The sequence below is a fragment of the Scyliorhinus canicula genome, chromosome 1 (genome assembly GCF_902713615.1).
Source record: "Scyliorhinus canicula chromosome 1, sScyCan1.1, whole genome shotgun sequence".
Taxonomy (NCBI): Eukaryota; Metazoa; Chordata; class Chondrichthyes; order Carcharhiniformes; family Scyliorhinidae; genus Scyliorhinus; species Scyliorhinus canicula.
In genome coordinates, this window is record NC_052146.1 from 2,254,995 (window position 1) to 2,271,896 (window position 16,902).

A 16,902-nucleotide genomic window follows, 5' to 3' on the forward strand; every position below is an offset into this window, starting at 1 on the left:
GACAGGATGCAGAGCTGGACTGAGAAGCGGCAGATGGAGTTCAACCTGGATATATGTGAAGTGATTAATTTTGGAAGGTCGCATTTGAATGCTGATTACAGGGTTAAAGGCAGGATTCTTGGAAGTGTGGAGGAACAGAGGGATCTTGGGGTCCACTTACATAGATCCCTCAAAGTTGCCACCCAGGTTGATAGGGTTGTTAAGAAGGCGTGTGGCGTGTTGGCTTTCATTAACAAGGGGATTGAGTTTAAGAGCCATGAGGTTTTGCTGCAGCTTTACAAAACCTTGGTTGGACCACACTTGGAATATTGTGTCCAGTTCTGGTCGCCTCCTTATAGGAAGGATGTGGATGCTATGGAGAGGGTACAGAGGAGATTTACCAGGATGCTGTCTGGACTGGAGGGCATGTCTTATGAAGAAAGGTTGAGGGAGCTAGGGCTTTTCTCACTGGAGCGAACAAAGAGCAAAGAAAAGTACAGCACAGGAACAGGCCCTTCGGCCCTCCAAGCCTGTGCCGACCATGCTGCCCGTCTAAACTAAAATTTTCTACACTTCTGGGGTCCGTATCCCTCTATTCCGATCGAAGAAGGAAGAGGGGGACTTGATAGAGGTGTACAAGGTGATGAGAGGCATGGATAGAGTGGATAGCCAGAGACTTTCCCCCAGGGCGGAAATGGCTGTCATGAGGGAACATAATTTTAAGGTGATTGGAGGAAGGTGTAGGGGAGATGTCAGAGGTAGGTTCTTTACACAGAGTGGTGGGTGCGTGGAATGCACTGCCAGCAGAGGTGGTGGAATCAGAGTCCATTAGGGACATTTAAGCAACTCTTAGACAGGCACATGGACAGCAGTAAATTGAAGGGGTGTAGGTTAGGTTGATCTTAGATTTGGATAGATGGTCGGCACAACATCATGGGCCGAAGGGCCTGTACTGTGCTATACTGTGCTATACTGTTCTATGTAAATGTTGTTCTGGTTAGAAGGATTTTTTTTTTAATTTTCCCAGTTGCGCATTGACTGTTCAGCTGAGGGAGGGGTGAAGTGGGCAGAAACAGTTTCCTGTGATGCATAAAGGGAAGTTCTTTAGAGGCATTAGGAATGAGAGGTGTGTGAAGTCCATGTAGGAATGAAGTCCCATGTTCATATAGATTGTATACCAGTGTTTCTGTGCATATTAGCATGAAACTATATTTAAAAGATATCAAATAAAAGGAATTGAAAATATGGGGGGGAAATTCCATGCTTTAAATTAATGATTCACTTCCCCAAGGGGGAAGTGTTGTTTTCTTAGTTTCTTTTTAAATTGATAAACAACCTTTGGAGAGGTGCTTCATTTGTAAAGTGTGCTGACAAGCTGTATGGAATCTGTATTGTAAAAGGACAGAATGATTTAATGGGATGCTGGAAAGGACTCGTGTCCGAAATACATATGTGTAAAATGTAATGTAATAGTATGCCCTTGGAAAAGATAAACAGTAAGAGCAAACTTGCATTTATGTAGCATTTGTCATGTCCACTGATTTGCAGATCGTGAGTTACTTTCTGAAATGTGATTATTATATTGGCAAATGTGGCAGCTGATTGGCGTGCAGAAAGATCCCATAAGTAGCACTGCCTGTTTCTTTGGCTTTGGTGCTGTACGTCAACTGATTTAGTTGATTTTATCCAACTTCAAATGGCAAATATTTCCGTACTGGATCTAAAATTAAACACATCAACCTTTGTGAAGCCAAGATTTTGATATTTTCTCCCTTTTCCCCAACCGTTAACATTTATGCTACTTTTGATAACTGAAGATATGACCTCTTTGCAAGCCTAGGCCAAAGTCTGTGTAACTGGTAACAAGGCAATTCTGAAGTATTACATTGGTTGACTAAACTCCCTAGAATCATAGAATTTACAATGCAGGAGGAGGCCATTTGGCCCATCAAGCCTGCACCAGCCCTTACAAAGAGCACCCTACTCAAGCCCACTTCTCTACCCTATCCCCATAACCCAGTAACCCCACTTAACCTTTTTGGACACTAAGGGTCAATTTAGCATGGCTAATCCACCTAACCCACACACCGTTGGACTGTGGGAGGAAACCGGAGCATCCGGAGGAAACCCACGCAGACATGGGGAGAATGTGCAGACTCCGCACAGACAGTGACCCAAGTTGGGACTTAAAACTGGGATCCTGGAGCTGTGAAGCAGCAGTGCTAACCACTGTGCCACCGTGCCGCCCCTGTTCACTCCCATGGAAAAGAGTCTGTCTTCAAGGTCTCAAACCATTACTCCTGATAATGTAGCTCCGGTTTGAGCCCTCAGCATGTTCTAGATTGTCCCTACCATTTTGACCCAACATTTAAAAAAACCTGTTGATTAAATTGATGCCATGCAGTTGGGTCAGGGCTGTGGCACCCGTGTAGGTTTCTGATTGAACCTGATTCATCTCCCACCACATTCCTAAGCAAAACTTCATTTTAATTTCTAACTATTTTTAGTTACACCTATGTAATTCTTTTGAAAGATAGCAGATCTTTGATAACTACATAAATTGAAAGTGCAATATTTTACATAGAACAGTACAGCACAGAACAGGCCCTTCGGCCCTCGATGTTGTGCCGAGCAATGATCACCCTACTTAAACCCACATACCCGTAACCCAACAATCCCCCCATTAACCTTACACTACGGGCAATTAAGCATGGCCAATCCACCTAACCCGCACATCTTTGGACTGTGGGAGGAAACCGGAGCACCAGGAGGAAACCCACGCACACACGGGGAGGACGCGCAGACTCCACACAGACAGTGACCCAGCCGGGAATCGAACCTGGGACCCTGGAGCTGTGAAGCATTGATGCTAACCACCATGCTACCGTGAGGCCCCCAGTTTCGGGTTGTCAAACTTTTGCTTAAAATGTAAATAAGTAAATGAAGCACAGTTTGCGAGCAAAAATAATCCAATTTGGTGTTCTGTAGAGTGGGGAGACTCAGAACCATTAACATATGTTGCTCAAGCCTTGTTATATAGTGCATTTTTATAGAATTATTCAGTGTAATTCGCAGCTACGTCTTTTGGTGTCTAATTTTAAAAAAAATTTTCAGTGCGTTTACTGAAACGTTTAACCTCAAGGCTTGCAATTACCCCTTAATACAACTATGTAATTTCCCATTAAACTTCCCATTAAACAACAAGAAAAGAAACGTACAGCTCTTAATCCAGGTTAAAATTAGCAGGGCATATAACAATAATTGTTTTATGAAACAGATTTCGCTCCAGTTGGAACCCCTTCAGACTCTGGCTGAATGTCTTCAAATAACTACTTCACTGGGCTGTTTCAGCCTCTTCCTTGTCTTCATACATGACTTCTCTGCTTTAAAATGTTATAACTTTATTTTAATAATCTTTATTGTGACAAGTAGGCTTACATTAACACTGCAATGATTCAAGATGGCGCCAAAGCAAGGCGACATTTTGCAAGCTGTGCCCAGCATACCCTCTAATTCTATCTTTTACTCTGGTTCTATGCTTCTAAAACTTCAGTCTAACTCTTTTAAACTGTCTCACAATGTTCTTATTCAATTACTTCTCTACACCTTGCTATAACTGTAACATTATATTCTGCAGTCATCCTTCCCTATGTACGGTATGCATTGTTTGTACAGCATGCAAGAAACAATACTTTTCACTGTGTACTAATACACGTGACAGTAATAAATCAAATCAAATCAATGAAGTTACTGTGAAAAGCCCTTAGTTGCCATGCTATGGTGCCTGTTCGAGTACACAGGACAAACTGCAAATGACCTAACAGCACGTGTGTCGGGACTTGTGGGAGGAAACCGGAGCACCCAGAGGAAACCCCCGCAGACACTTGAGAATGTGCAGACTACGCACAGACAGTGACCCAAGCCGGAAATCGAACCAGGGACCCTGGAGCTGTGAAGCAACAGTGCATGGGGCTGGTTTAGCACAATGGGCTAAACAGCTGGCTTGTAAAGCAGAACAAGGCCAGCAGCGTGGGTTCAATTCCTGTACCAACCTCCCCGAACAGGCGCCGGAATGTGGCGACTAGGGCTTTTCACAGTAACGTCATTTGAAGCCTACTTGTGACAATAACCACTGTGTTATCATGCCGCAACTACCCAATTGGAATGGTCATCACACAGCAATGACCTTATCTCCCAAGCTAAAAAAACAAATGATCTATGCAGGCTACCCAGGGACCTCCCCAGTCAAACCACAGCCCATTAGCCGAAACGGAAGAACTGATTACATGTCAATTTCACCTTCTATTTACGAGAAGCAAAATTAAATCCTTTTAAAAAACCTAACCATTGTAGCCAAATATCGAAGACTTTTAATTCTTAACTTGTCGCAATATTTAGAAGGCAATACTCCTAACATCTTCCAATCGTCACAATGTTGATATCAAACCCCACACCTTTTGATGATTTCCACTACAGTGAATGGGAAAATTGTCTTTCTGGAACCATAGATGTGGAGATGCCGGCGTTGGACTGGGGTGAGCACAGTAAGAAGTCTTACAACACCAGGTTAAAGTCCAACAGGTTTGTTTCAAACACGAGCTTTCGGAGCACGGCTCCTTCTTCAGGTGAATTCTTCATTCACCTGAAGAAGGAGCCGTGCTCCGAAAGCTCGTGTTTGAAACAAACCTGTTGGACTTTAACCTGGTGTTGTAAGACTTCTTACTGTGGAACCATAGAGTAATTGATGATGAACAGTGGCCGTAAAACCGCGGATCAATTTCCTGGTTGGTACCTAGGTGCAGTTCAATCACAGCCTACAGAACAGAAAGTATACAGCAGGAGCAAAGTACACCGTTGTAGGCACTTTTCTGTTGTATGTACATACAATTTTGATGTCCAGAAATTCTGCATAGGTTTCATGTCAACCATTCTTTTAAAGCACTTCTATGAAAAAATGCCTTTCTCCCATCATTGATGAAGAAACTTTGTTGGAAGGTGATGTCATTTGATTATTCTGGATGTGTATCTCAGCCTTTTTATGGGATTCTGCATACTGACTGCGGAGTAATATGCAGTTGCCACAAATGTGCTGAATGTGTAACTCACAAATGTAGAAGAAAACTGCATGTATAGCTCAGTAATTATTTCATCCCTTCCTTTCCTGGAAAAGATTAAAGAAGCAGCTCAATCCTTGTCCTTTGCTATATTTGTTTGAACTTGGATTCTGAATGATTGGGTGTCTCCAAATTTTTAATATAATAATCTCAGGTTCATTTTATTGAATTGCAACCTAAAAAGAACTCTGTTAATGGATGCCAGGAGTTCACTTTTGAGCTGTTTGTGGATAAAGTGGTAAAATGTATCCTTCTGTTCTTTTCTATGTAACTGGGAAACAGACCTTAACAGATACAGGTCACTTGGCCCAACAGATCTCTGCTGGTGTTTGTTCTACAACAAGCCTCCTCCCATCCTACTTCATCTTGCCTTCTCCATATAGTCAATTTCTTTCTCCCTTCTGTAATTACCTAGCTTTCCCATAAATCATCTCTGCTGTTTGTATCTACTCATTGTAACAAGTTCCACTTTCTTACTGAAGAAGATTGTCTTGCATTTGATATTGGATTTATGACCAACTATTTATGACATCTTCCTGTACAAATGGTAACATCCTCTCTCTTCCCTTTTGAAGCACTTTGTAATTTTAAAGACCTCTGTTAGGTCACCCTTGATCTTCTCTCTTTTGAGAGAGTAGAGTCCCACCTGATTCAGTCTTCAGTTATTCCAGCTGTATCATAAAATTAGTAATTAAAAACATTTTTTTTTCCCTAACAGCCACCAACAGCTACCACTTTTGTGCTAAATCAGCTGAATCAGCTGCCAAACCTGGGAACAACATTAATTGTGACAAAGGCACCTGCTAATGCAGTGTCTCGTCCCACAGTTAGTGTAGCAAAAGTTGTTCAGACCAGCTCACTTGCACTATCATCTACAGCTGCTCCAACTGTAGCCACAGCATCAACCAAGGATCAGATACAGCTTAAAGACTTACTTAAAAGCAACAGCTTGTCTGAACTGATGAAAATGAAGCCACCGTCCAACATTGTTCAGCCCATTACAACAGCAGCCAGTAAGTTATTTTTATTGCATTTTATTTGTAATTGTACATTTCATGCAGTTTTCGGAATATTAAACCTATAAAATAAAAGTATTCAATTAAATGTTCTCTTTTTCACATAGCCTCTTTGTTAGCTTTGATTTATAGTTGGTAAAAATTGTATACCGTATAGCAATGAATAGAACGGACAAGTTGAATTAGATGCAGGCAGGTACCATTTGTCTATTTGCAATTTTACAATTTGTTTGAAAGGTATTGGGATTACGCTGATCTATTTCAAATTTAGTGCTATATGTGCCAAATCTGATTAGGATGCATGTGCATTGCATTTGATAAGAATTAACATAAGACACTAGAATTTTTGGTTTACTGAAAATAAATTGCACAATGACATTGGAATGCGTCAGCCCTCAAGAGGTGAAAATTTGTTAAGCCTCTACCTATCTTATAATTCTTCAAGCTCTCCATGTGTCTCTTACACAATAGCTGATGTGCACATTCATATTTTTCCAAAATGGCAAGGCACCATTCTGAATGAAGGCTGATGCATGCTCCATGATCACCAGCTTGTGCTGCAGTTGCATGCCATTCATGGGTTTAGTGTGAAGAGGTATTATGGTTCTTGCGTGGAAAACAAATGCTTTGTTGTTTTTCAGTCTTTTCAAAATTAAAAAGTAATGGAGTCAAAACATTAGTGAATACGGTGCTATTAAATACGTGCATGTCAAATATTGTGCAATCCATGGTCCACAAAAAGCTTCAGAAACCGTCCACAGCAAATAAGTTATTCGGTTTGAAACATCACTGGAACATCTTTATTTTTATATTGTTTTTATTTGGTTTCATGTTTATCTAATTAATTGAAAGAAACTCAAGCTACTTAATATTGCAAGAGAATTTCCAGCACTGGGTATTAGAAACTTTTTTCCCAAATTAACTTTCTTACAGAAATTGTACTGCTCACTTCTAAGATGATGAATAAACCAGGTAAGGTAATGGTGCCATCAAATCACCAGAAATAGACACGATGGGTGCACGCTTCATTCCTCTATGGTGGGAGATCAACTTAATAGCAGTTAGCTGCATAATGTTACTTGTAGAAAGCAAGTCAACCTATTGTGAAGCTCACCTTCCTCTGGTGGCCATTAGAGATGCATGTAAGAAATAAAATGCTTTTGCCGCCTGAAAGTTGGAAATGTGTTACTATTTTCACACTAGCAGCCTCCTGAATCTAGTAGCAGGAGTAAAACTGCACACGTGCTATGTTCCTTTCGGTTTTGGCAATTCTCACTCTCTCTTTATCAGGGTGTGACTTTTCGCATTTTGCATATACGCAACTCTTGTAGAATAGTTTGTGTTTGCACATTGGTGTGGGGGTGAAGTACACTTTAATTGAACTTTTTTTGTGCTTATTTGTTGAGAATGCACATGCTATATGCTGCATTTAGTAACCTGAAAAGGATGTTTTAAAATGTTTTATTAAGTAATGCAAGTCTGGTTACGAGGTTGTGAAATGCGCTATCAGAGTTAGTGAAACAGAGCTATCAGCCTGTAAGAATAGCTTGGATAGGAAAGCACATTTGAAATGATTTGGAAACAAGGCAATATACAGGATTAGGCGGCTGACCTTCTGGAAGATTTTGTTTTATTATTTAGAGTACCCAATTATTTACTTTTTTTCCAATTAAGGGGCAATTTAGCGTGCCCAATCCATCTTTGGGTGCAACCCACGCAGACACGGGGAGAATGTGCAACCTCCACAAGGACCATCGTGCCCTGGTCTCCTGGAAAATAGCCACCGCCGCAGACTGGTTGGACTGAATAAGAGAACTTTCATAATAGAACCATAAAATGGATAGAGCACAGGAGATTGCCATTCAACACATCTTGTCCATGCCGTCCCATAATGGATGATTGGGTTGAGTGAATCATAGAATTTGAGTGAATCATAGAATTTACAGTGCAGAAGGAAGGGGTCTGCACCGGCCCTTGGAAAGAGCACCCTGCTTAAGCCCACGCAGCCACAGGGAGAAAGTGCAAACTCCACACAGACAGTCACCGGAATTGAACCTGGGACCCTGGAGCTGTGAGGCGGCAGTGCTAGTGTGCCGCCCCGATCCTGCTGCAATTTTTGTTAATCATCTTCCCGGACTACAATACCACCTATTTTATCATAGAATTTACAGTGCGGAAGGAGGCCATTCAGCCCATCGAGTCTGCACCGGCTCTTGGAAAGAGCACCCGACCCAAGGTCAACACCTCCACCCTATCCCCATATCCCCATAACCTAGTGACCCCACCCAGCACTAAGGGCAATTTACCATGGCCAATCCACCTAACCTGCACATCTTTGGACTGTGGGAGGAAACTGGAGCACCCGGAGGAAACCCACGCAAACACGGGGAGGATGTGCAGACTCCACACAGACAGTGACCCAAGCCAGAATCGAACATGGGACCCTGGAGCTGTGAAGCAATTGTGCTATCCACAATGCTACCATGCTAGCTTACTGATCATGCCGTGCACGTTCTCATCTAAATTGTTGTTATAGATAACAAACAGCTGGTTTAGCTCACTGGGCTAAATCGCTGGCTTTTAAAGCAGACCAGGCCAGCAGCACGGTTCGATTCCCGTACCAGCCTTCCCGGACAGGCGCCGGAATGTGGCGACTAGGGGCTTTTCACAGTAACTTCATTGAAGCCTACTCGTGACAATAAGCGATTTTCATTTTCATTTTTCAACAGCAATGGGCCCAGCACTGAGCCCTGAGGCACACCACTAGTCACAGGCCTCAAGTCCAACAAGCATCCTTCCACCATTACCCTCTTCATCCGACTATCAAGCCAATTGTATATCCAATTTTCCAGCTCTCCCTGGATTCCATGTGATCTAACCTTCCAGAGCAGCCTGCCACGTGGAACTTTACCAAAGGCCTTACTGAAGTCCATAGAGACGACGTATATCGCCCTGCCCTCATCAACCTTCCTGGTCACTTCATCAAAGAACTCTTAACAAATTTGGATGGCGTGATCTCCCATGCACAAAGCCGTGCTGACTGCTCCTAATGAAACGCTCTCTTTCTAAATGCCTATATATCTTATTCCTCAGAATCCTCTCTAGTAACTTACCCGTCACAGATGTTAGGCTTAGCGGCCTCCTGAAGGCACCTACTCACTTTGGAGCATAATTCTTCAGGTGCTGGTTGTGCTCTGGTGTCTCACCCAAATGAGCACATGGGCATTGGGTGATGGCAGAGTATCTGAGCGTTGCTAGGCATTATAATTGAGCAATATCAAGCGCTGAATTGTTCTTGCACATGTTGAATAGCATTCGGGGAAAAATAATCTTGGCTTATCCTGCCCCTTTAATCCATGGCACATATTGCATGTTCTTCTTGGAGGGTGCTCTTTGGGTTACCCTTTTTTGGAAGATGAGTTTGAACTTAGAACACCAAGATCTATAAAAATTGCCAACTTGAGATGCAAGCAGATTTGTATGATCATGGATGAAATGTGACTGTCCAGGCAATGTGATGTGAACGATGCAAGTCACAAAGAAAGAAAGCTTGGACACTCTTATCTAGATCATTCCATTGTCGGGAGCTGCTACCCTAAAACATCTTCTGTAGGCGCAACAAAAATTGTGGTTTAGCCAAGACTAATTTCCAAGCAAAATCGCTGAAAATGCAGCAAGTGTAGGCGGGTAATGAGTGGTCTGTGCTCAACTTGACTTTGTAAGAACTATTACTACCTATCAATTTGAATGTTTAGTAGAATGGTGCAAATTTAGGATCTCCAGTTATCTGAAACGGACAGATAATTATTAGGATTGTGTTGAATTTGTATTTCACATATTCTAAAATTGGTGCAATGTGCGAAGAATGGAAGCGACCAGTAATTCAAATCGGATGCATAAAGTTGAAATGCCGATCTCTCAGTAATGTTTGCGCGAAATTTCTGACTTAAACAGAGGAACTTTCATAACAGCAAAGCAAAATACTGTGGATGCTGAAAATCTTAAATAAAAATTTTAAATGATGGATACACTCTGGTCGGGGCAGAGCTAATCTTGCAGAGCAATGGCCATTCATCAGAACTGATGACCGATCATTGGCCTGATGTTTTAGCACACTTGTTATCTTTGATGCTGCCAGACTTTAAGTTTCCAGCATTTTCAGCTTTTGAATGTTAATACCTCAACTCAAAATTAACAAGAGCTCTTGATTACTATATACCTTTCTGCATGCAGTTCAGAAGATTCAGGCCAGCAGCGCGGGTTCAATTCCCGTACCAGCCTCCGAACAGGCGCCGGAATGTGGCGACTAGGGGCTTTTCACAGTAACTTCATTTGAAGCCTACTTGTGACAAGTGATTTTCATTTCATTTCATTTTTCATTTTATCACTTGTCTCTTTGCAATTTTAGGGCTAGGAAGGTTTCTGATTAAATGCATTATTATTGTTTAGAATTTAAATAGTTGTACTTTATCTGCAGCTGACTTGAACAATGGTGTTGTAAGGAAGGAATCATTGAGTAAAGAAGTGACTCGAATATGGGTCAACGAGGATATCAAAATGCGAAGCTTTTCTCCAACTCCGGTAAATACACCTTTATTCAGAATTTTGAACGGCATTGTTGCCAATTATTTATCTCTGCTTCAAATTTTCAGTTGGGTCAATCAAACGTTGCTGAACATGTTCTATTGAGAGTGCTCACTTAATGATGAGTGGTGTTCCACCTGAAGATGTGTGTGTGGTTGAACATTTATTTATTTATTGTGTAGATAAACTATTTAAAAATTAATTATGTTGGACTTGGATGTTATGGAACTTTAACCTCCTCTCTGAGCATGTGATACGAAGTGATGCATATCACCAAAGAAGAATTTCCTCTATCTTTCTAAACCCCAACACACTCTTAACTTTATTTTTATGTTTCTAGCCTCCTTGTACCTCTTACACTCAACAGGAGGAGTTGTAGACATCGCTAATCTGTTTACTTTAAGATAGTGTCAAAAATTTTTGAAAATCACTATTGGTATTCTTTTAAAATGTGGCTTTTTTCTATTATAGAAAATTAATGTGTGAGCAAGAATGGACAGAAGTCACTACCAATTGGTTAACTACCATTCCTTACAGAAAAGAGCATCTTGATAACATGCATGGGATTTCCCCTCCCCCACTTAAATGTACCAGTTTGTGAATGAGAATGTCACTTGTCACTGAAGAACCATGACATTCATTTTGAAGTCAAAATTTATGCTATGTATTTGTATATAAAAATGTGCATGAGTGCAAGACCCCCTTGCTGAGGGATGTCTTGTCTGGCACTCCTAGGTGACAGGCAATTCCAAACTATTTGATGCATGTAAAATTAGAGATTTTTTCAAATGAATTTTCACAGTTGATGGACTGGAGAAAATGGAAGTTTCAGTTCACGTAACAATTTCTCTGGATGTTATCAAATGGCTTCACCTCTGTGCTCTTGAGCTAAGAAATATGGATTTGACTTCTACTCCTAATCTCTTAATTCAAATGATTAATAGAAATTGCCTCCGAAAGATGAAGATGAGCCTGAGGAGGAAGACGACGAGGAACTGGGCCATGCAGACACATATGCTGAATATATGCCAATGAAATGTAAGCCTGCTTTCTCAAAATTAAATTGGGTTGTCTACTTCCATATCATTTCTGTTTTCAAGTATTTATTGCTCCATTTGGAATTAGATTGTTTAATGTGTGATGCAATAGCTAACACCGCTGAAATTAATTGCTGTTAAGTGAATGGAAATTAGACTGTAGTTAGTAATTAATATTAAATAGCCATAATGTGGAGATGCCGGCTTTGGACTGGGGTGAGCACAGTACGAAGTCTTACAACACCAGGTTAAAAAGCATTTCTTTCACACTGGGCGCATTTTTTTTACAGCCCAAATTTTAGCCACCCTTTGATATAACTGTTTTCTGACATCTCCGAAATTAACTAACTAAGCACAAACAACGTTTAGTATTGCTGAAAAAAGAGCCACGCTGGCGAGGCTTTTGGTCTTGTCCTCACCAGGGCAGTTTGTGAGAACGGCACAACAATTCATACTCAATGTGAAGAGAGTGCTGATTGGTTGGAAAATGGAAATTGGTAGAGGTATTGCCATGGTGAGAAAGCTTTTGTTCAAATTCAACCAGACAGGTGACTGTGGTCAAGGCAATACCATGGGCAATGAACCAGGTATGCTTGCAAATACTCCTGATGAGTGCTAGGATGAAAATGTTTTACAGCATGTTTTTCTTTTTGGCAATGTTCAAGTTCTGTACGACCAATCTGTTGTAGAACATAGAACATACAGTGCAGAAGGAGGCCATTCAGCCCATCAAGTCTGCACCGACCCACTTAAGCCCTCACTTGCACCCTATCCTCGTAACCCAATAACCAATCCTAACCTTTTTGGTCACTAAGGGCAATTTATCATGGCCAATCCACCTAACCTGCACATCTTTGGACTGTGGGAGGAAACTGGAGCACCCGGAGGAAACCCACGCAGACACTGGGAGAACGTGCAGACTCCACACAGACAGTGACCCAGTGGGCAATCGACCCTGGGACCCTGGAGCTGTGAAGCCACTTGTGCTGCCCAAATATTGGAATGTATTTTACAATTTCTTATAATGGTGATGTAGCATTTGATGTTTGGTGGAACTATGGTTCTTGAACTTGCTAAATGGCAATTGCCCAGTGCACATAATAATAATCGCTTATTGTCACAAGTGGGCGTGAATGAAGTTACTGTGAAAAGCCCCTAGTCGCCACATTCCGGCGCCTGTTCGGAGAGGCCGGTACTTGAATTGAGCCCGCGTTGCTGGCCTTGTTCTGCATTGCAAACCAGCTGTTTAGCCCACTGTGCTAAACCAGCCCCTCGCATATTTATGTGCGAATACTTCCTATGTTGATTGAGCATGTTTGAATTTCTGGTAGTTTGGAATGATCTTTCACTTGTGGATTTATCTACCAATAAAGAAACTGATTGGTAAAACCAGTGCTCTCTTCGTTGAGTAATTTGGTCCACTTTTAATTGTAAATGGCCTCCAAGTTAAGCAGTACTTGAGAGTTTTTAAAAAATATGTATATATTTTAAATTTAGAGTATCCAATTATTTTTTTTTCCCAATTAAGGGGCAATTTAGTGTGGCCAATCCACCTACCCTGCACACCTTTGGGTTGTGGGGGTGAGACCCACGCAGACACGGGGAGAATGTGAAAACTCCGCAAGGACAGTGACCCAGGGCCGGGATTGAACCTGGGACCGCGGCGCCTTGAGGCAGCAGTGCTAACCACTGTGCTGCCCGGTCCTTGAGAGTTAGGACACCACCGTAATGTCAGTGACGACAGCAACATTCATGGTCCTGATTCTACATAAGTTTGAAATCAGAGAGGTACCGATGAGGTTTTCAAATGGAACAACCATTCAATGACCCAATTTGGAGTGCCAATCTTTGCTCAGTGGTAGCGCTCTTGAGAAGATTGTAGATTAATTTCCCACTTGAGTACACAATCCAGACTGACTCTCCAGTGCAGTACTCAGTGAGCCGGAGGTGCTGCTTTTTTTGAATGAGTTGAAACGGTCCTGTTTTCCCCTTCAGGTGTGTGTAAAAGATGCCGGAGCACTACTTGAGCAATAGTAAAGATATTCTCCGGTCTTGACCAATATTCATTCTTCAACTGACATCATCATTAAAACAGACTATCTGATCATTTATCGCTATTTTAAGCTGCTGTTTATTGGACCTTGCTATGCACAGCTTGACAATTGCACTTTTCATGTTACAAATGCTTTGTGATGGCTGTGAAAAAAGTTGTGTAAATGCAAGTTCTGTCTTTCTGAAATCTAATATTTGCAGAAAATCATTATCTGCTTCGACTTGCAATTTTAATTACTTGCTGGAAATTACTACTGTTTCGGCAGGACTCTGGATTAAAGTGTATTTTAGGAACGCGAGTCACAGAATCACAGCAAGAGGCCCACCATGTCTGTGCCAGGCATCCAGCATCTCTCTGTTCCAATCCCACTTTCCAGCACTTGGTCCCTAGCCTAGTAATATATCAGTAATAATCCCAAAGTTATGCACATAATGCTGGAAAACTGAAATGAAACCAATTCTGGAAGCATACAGCAGTGGCCAGCAAAGAATGGCATTTAACAGTTGCGATGCACACTTCTCTGAAAAACAGTATACATCTGTAATGTCACAAGTTACCTTTTTCTCTTTATAGCTCATGGTTCACCTGTTGATTCCTATTATAATACTGTCTGAGGGTGCTTTTTGTTAAGAATTTTAGTAAAGTGCTCTGAATATGATCATAAAAGACTTTGTCAATGTAAATTCTACTTTGCTATGTGATAAAGGATATCTGTTACTAAAGCAGAAATTTGTAGAGTTCTTTGAGGAAGTAACAAGGAAGTTAGACAAAGTAGAGCCAGTAGACGTGATTTATTTAGATTTCCAGAAGGCCTTTGACAAAGTGCCGCATAGGAGACTGTTAAATAAGTTAAGAGCCCGTGGTGTTTAAGGGTAAGATCCTCGCATGGCTGGAGGATTGGCTGACTGGCAGAAGGCAGAGAGTGGGGATAAAGGGGCAGCCGGTGACTAGTTGTGTACCTCAGAGGTCGGTGCTGGGACCACAACTTTTCACAATATACATTAATGATCTGGAGGAAGGAACTGAAGGCACTGTTGCTAAGTTTGCAGATGATACAAAGATCTGTAGAGGGGCAGGTAGTATTGAGGAAGCAGGCGGGCTTCAGAAGGACTTGGACAGGCTAGGAGAGTAGGCAAAGAAGTGGCAGATGGAATACAGTGTGGAAAAATGTGAGGTTATGCACTTTGGAAGGAGAAATGGAGGCATAGACTATTTTCTAAATGGGGAAATGCTTAGGAAATCGGGAGTCCCTGTTCACGATTCTCTTAAAGTTGACGTGCAGGTTCAATCGGGAGTTAGGAAGGCAAATGCAATGTTCGCATTCATGTCAAGAGGGCTAGAATACAAGACCAGGGATGTACTTCTGGGGCTATATAAGGCTCTGGTCAGACCAATTTGGAGTATTGTGAGCAGTTTTGGGCCCCGTATCTAAGGAAGGATGTGCTGGCCTTGGAAAGGGTCCAGAGGAGGTTCACAAGAATGATCCCTGGAATGAAGAGCTCGTTGTGTGAGGAACGGTTGTGGACTCTGGGTCTGTACTCGTTGGAGTTTAGAAGGATGAGGCAGGTCTTACTGAAACTTACAGGATACTGCGTGGCCTGGATAGAGTGGATGTGGAGAGAATGTTTCCACTTATAGGAAAAGCTAGAGGCAGAGGACACCATCTCAGACTAAAGGGACAATCCTTTAAAACAGAGATAGATTGTTTTTTGATCAATAAGGGGATATGGGTTTATGGGGATGAGAAAAATATCAGCCATGATTGAATGGCGGAGCAGACTCGATGGGCCGAGTAGCCTAATTCTGCTTCTATGTCTTATGGTCTTATATTAGTTCATTGCATTCAGTCCAACAGCAAACCTATCTGCAATTATTTATAGCCTCAAATGTCTTTTCTTAACAGTGAAGGTTGGATTGCGCCATCCTGATCCAGTTGTGGAGACCAGTTCTTTGTCCAGTGTAACACCACCTGATGTTTGGTATCGGCTGACTCTACAAGAGGAGACCATTGACAGTGGTTGGCTTTCTGCCTTGCAGCTGGAAGCAATTACCTACGCTGCTCAGGTATTGAGTTTTAAAAATATTAGCTTCACTGAAATAAATTGATATTTAACTTCATTTCATTATTAGGCATATGGAAATTATCCACATGGAAATTTGTTTTGGGTTCATTGTTAATAAAATATATAATTGAATAATAAAAAGAAAGGAAATTGTCTTATCACAAAGTTCTAACTTTAATTAGATACGTGTTTAAAAACCATTCCAATATATTGAAATAATCAGTCAGTGAGTCCTGCCTGGTGTGCACATCCTGATGCATATGTCAAATTCTTGTTTCTCCTGGAGAAGATCAAAAATAAGTTCAAGAAGTGATTTGTTATGTATCTGAGTGATTGTAGCCTTTTTTCTGAGCACACGCAACTGCAATACTGAGGGTGGTTCTCATTGTTCTTGATACTGTTTACTTCAAAATTCATCGAGAGTAGATTTTGTTGAGCAATTTGCAAATCATATATCGTTCCTGCCTGGTTCAGTAATCTCTCTCTACTTAAAGAGCTTTAATTCCAAAATAACAGTACCAGGTGAGACATCTGAAAAGGAAATCGCTCAACTACAGCAGTGTAGAAGAGTTTCATGATTGTAGGAACTAAGCAAAGGGATTTGAAGAGATGGTATAATTGTTTATGTTCCTTGGCCACCACATCTGTGCACTGTTCCCTCCAATTCAATTGGTCATCTTTTTGATACCCAGATATGTGTGGTTGGGAACTGTTTCAATGCCCACATCATGAATCTTCACAGGAACAGTATCATTAACTGGCTGTTTCCTAAAATACTAAATCTTACATCTTGTTTTTGAAGATTGTGGTTTTCACTATTTAGCATAGCTATTGTTAAACAAAGATATGTTTATTGTTTAAACCGTAGCAACATGAAACATTCCTCCCTAATGGGGATCGGGCAGCCTTTCTGATAGGGGACGGTGCTGGTGTGGGCAAAGGAAGAACCATTGGTGGCATTATTTTTGAGAATTACCTTTTTGGTAGAAAAAGATCTCTATGGTAAGTTTAAATTAGCACTACTTCAAATTCTAAAAAGCAGATATATTTTAGTTT

The 16,902-nt window shown here is 41.4% G+C and overlaps 1 protein-coding gene across 1 annotated transcript in view; it reads left to right on the forward strand.

Annotated features, from left to right (window-relative positions):
- The first annotated feature begins 4,726 nt into the window (after positions 1–4,726).
- Positions 4,727–16,902, forward strand: part of sbno1 (strawberry notch homolog 1 (Drosophila)) — a 158,636-nt gene continuing 146,460 nt past the window's right edge. The window contains exons 1-7 of the mRNA XM_038817800.1: positions 4,727–4,825; positions 5,812–6,106; positions 7,043–7,081; positions 10,587–10,690; positions 11,638–11,731; positions 15,687–15,847; positions 16,715–16,848. Coding sequence (XP_038673728.1) covers positions 4,727–4,825; positions 5,812–6,106; positions 7,043–7,081; positions 10,587–10,690; positions 11,638–11,731; positions 15,687–15,847; positions 16,715–16,848 — 926 coding nt within the window. The remainder of the gene's footprint in view (positions 4,826–5,811; positions 6,107–7,042; positions 7,082–10,586; positions 10,691–11,637; positions 11,732–15,686; positions 15,848–16,714; positions 16,849–16,902) is intronic.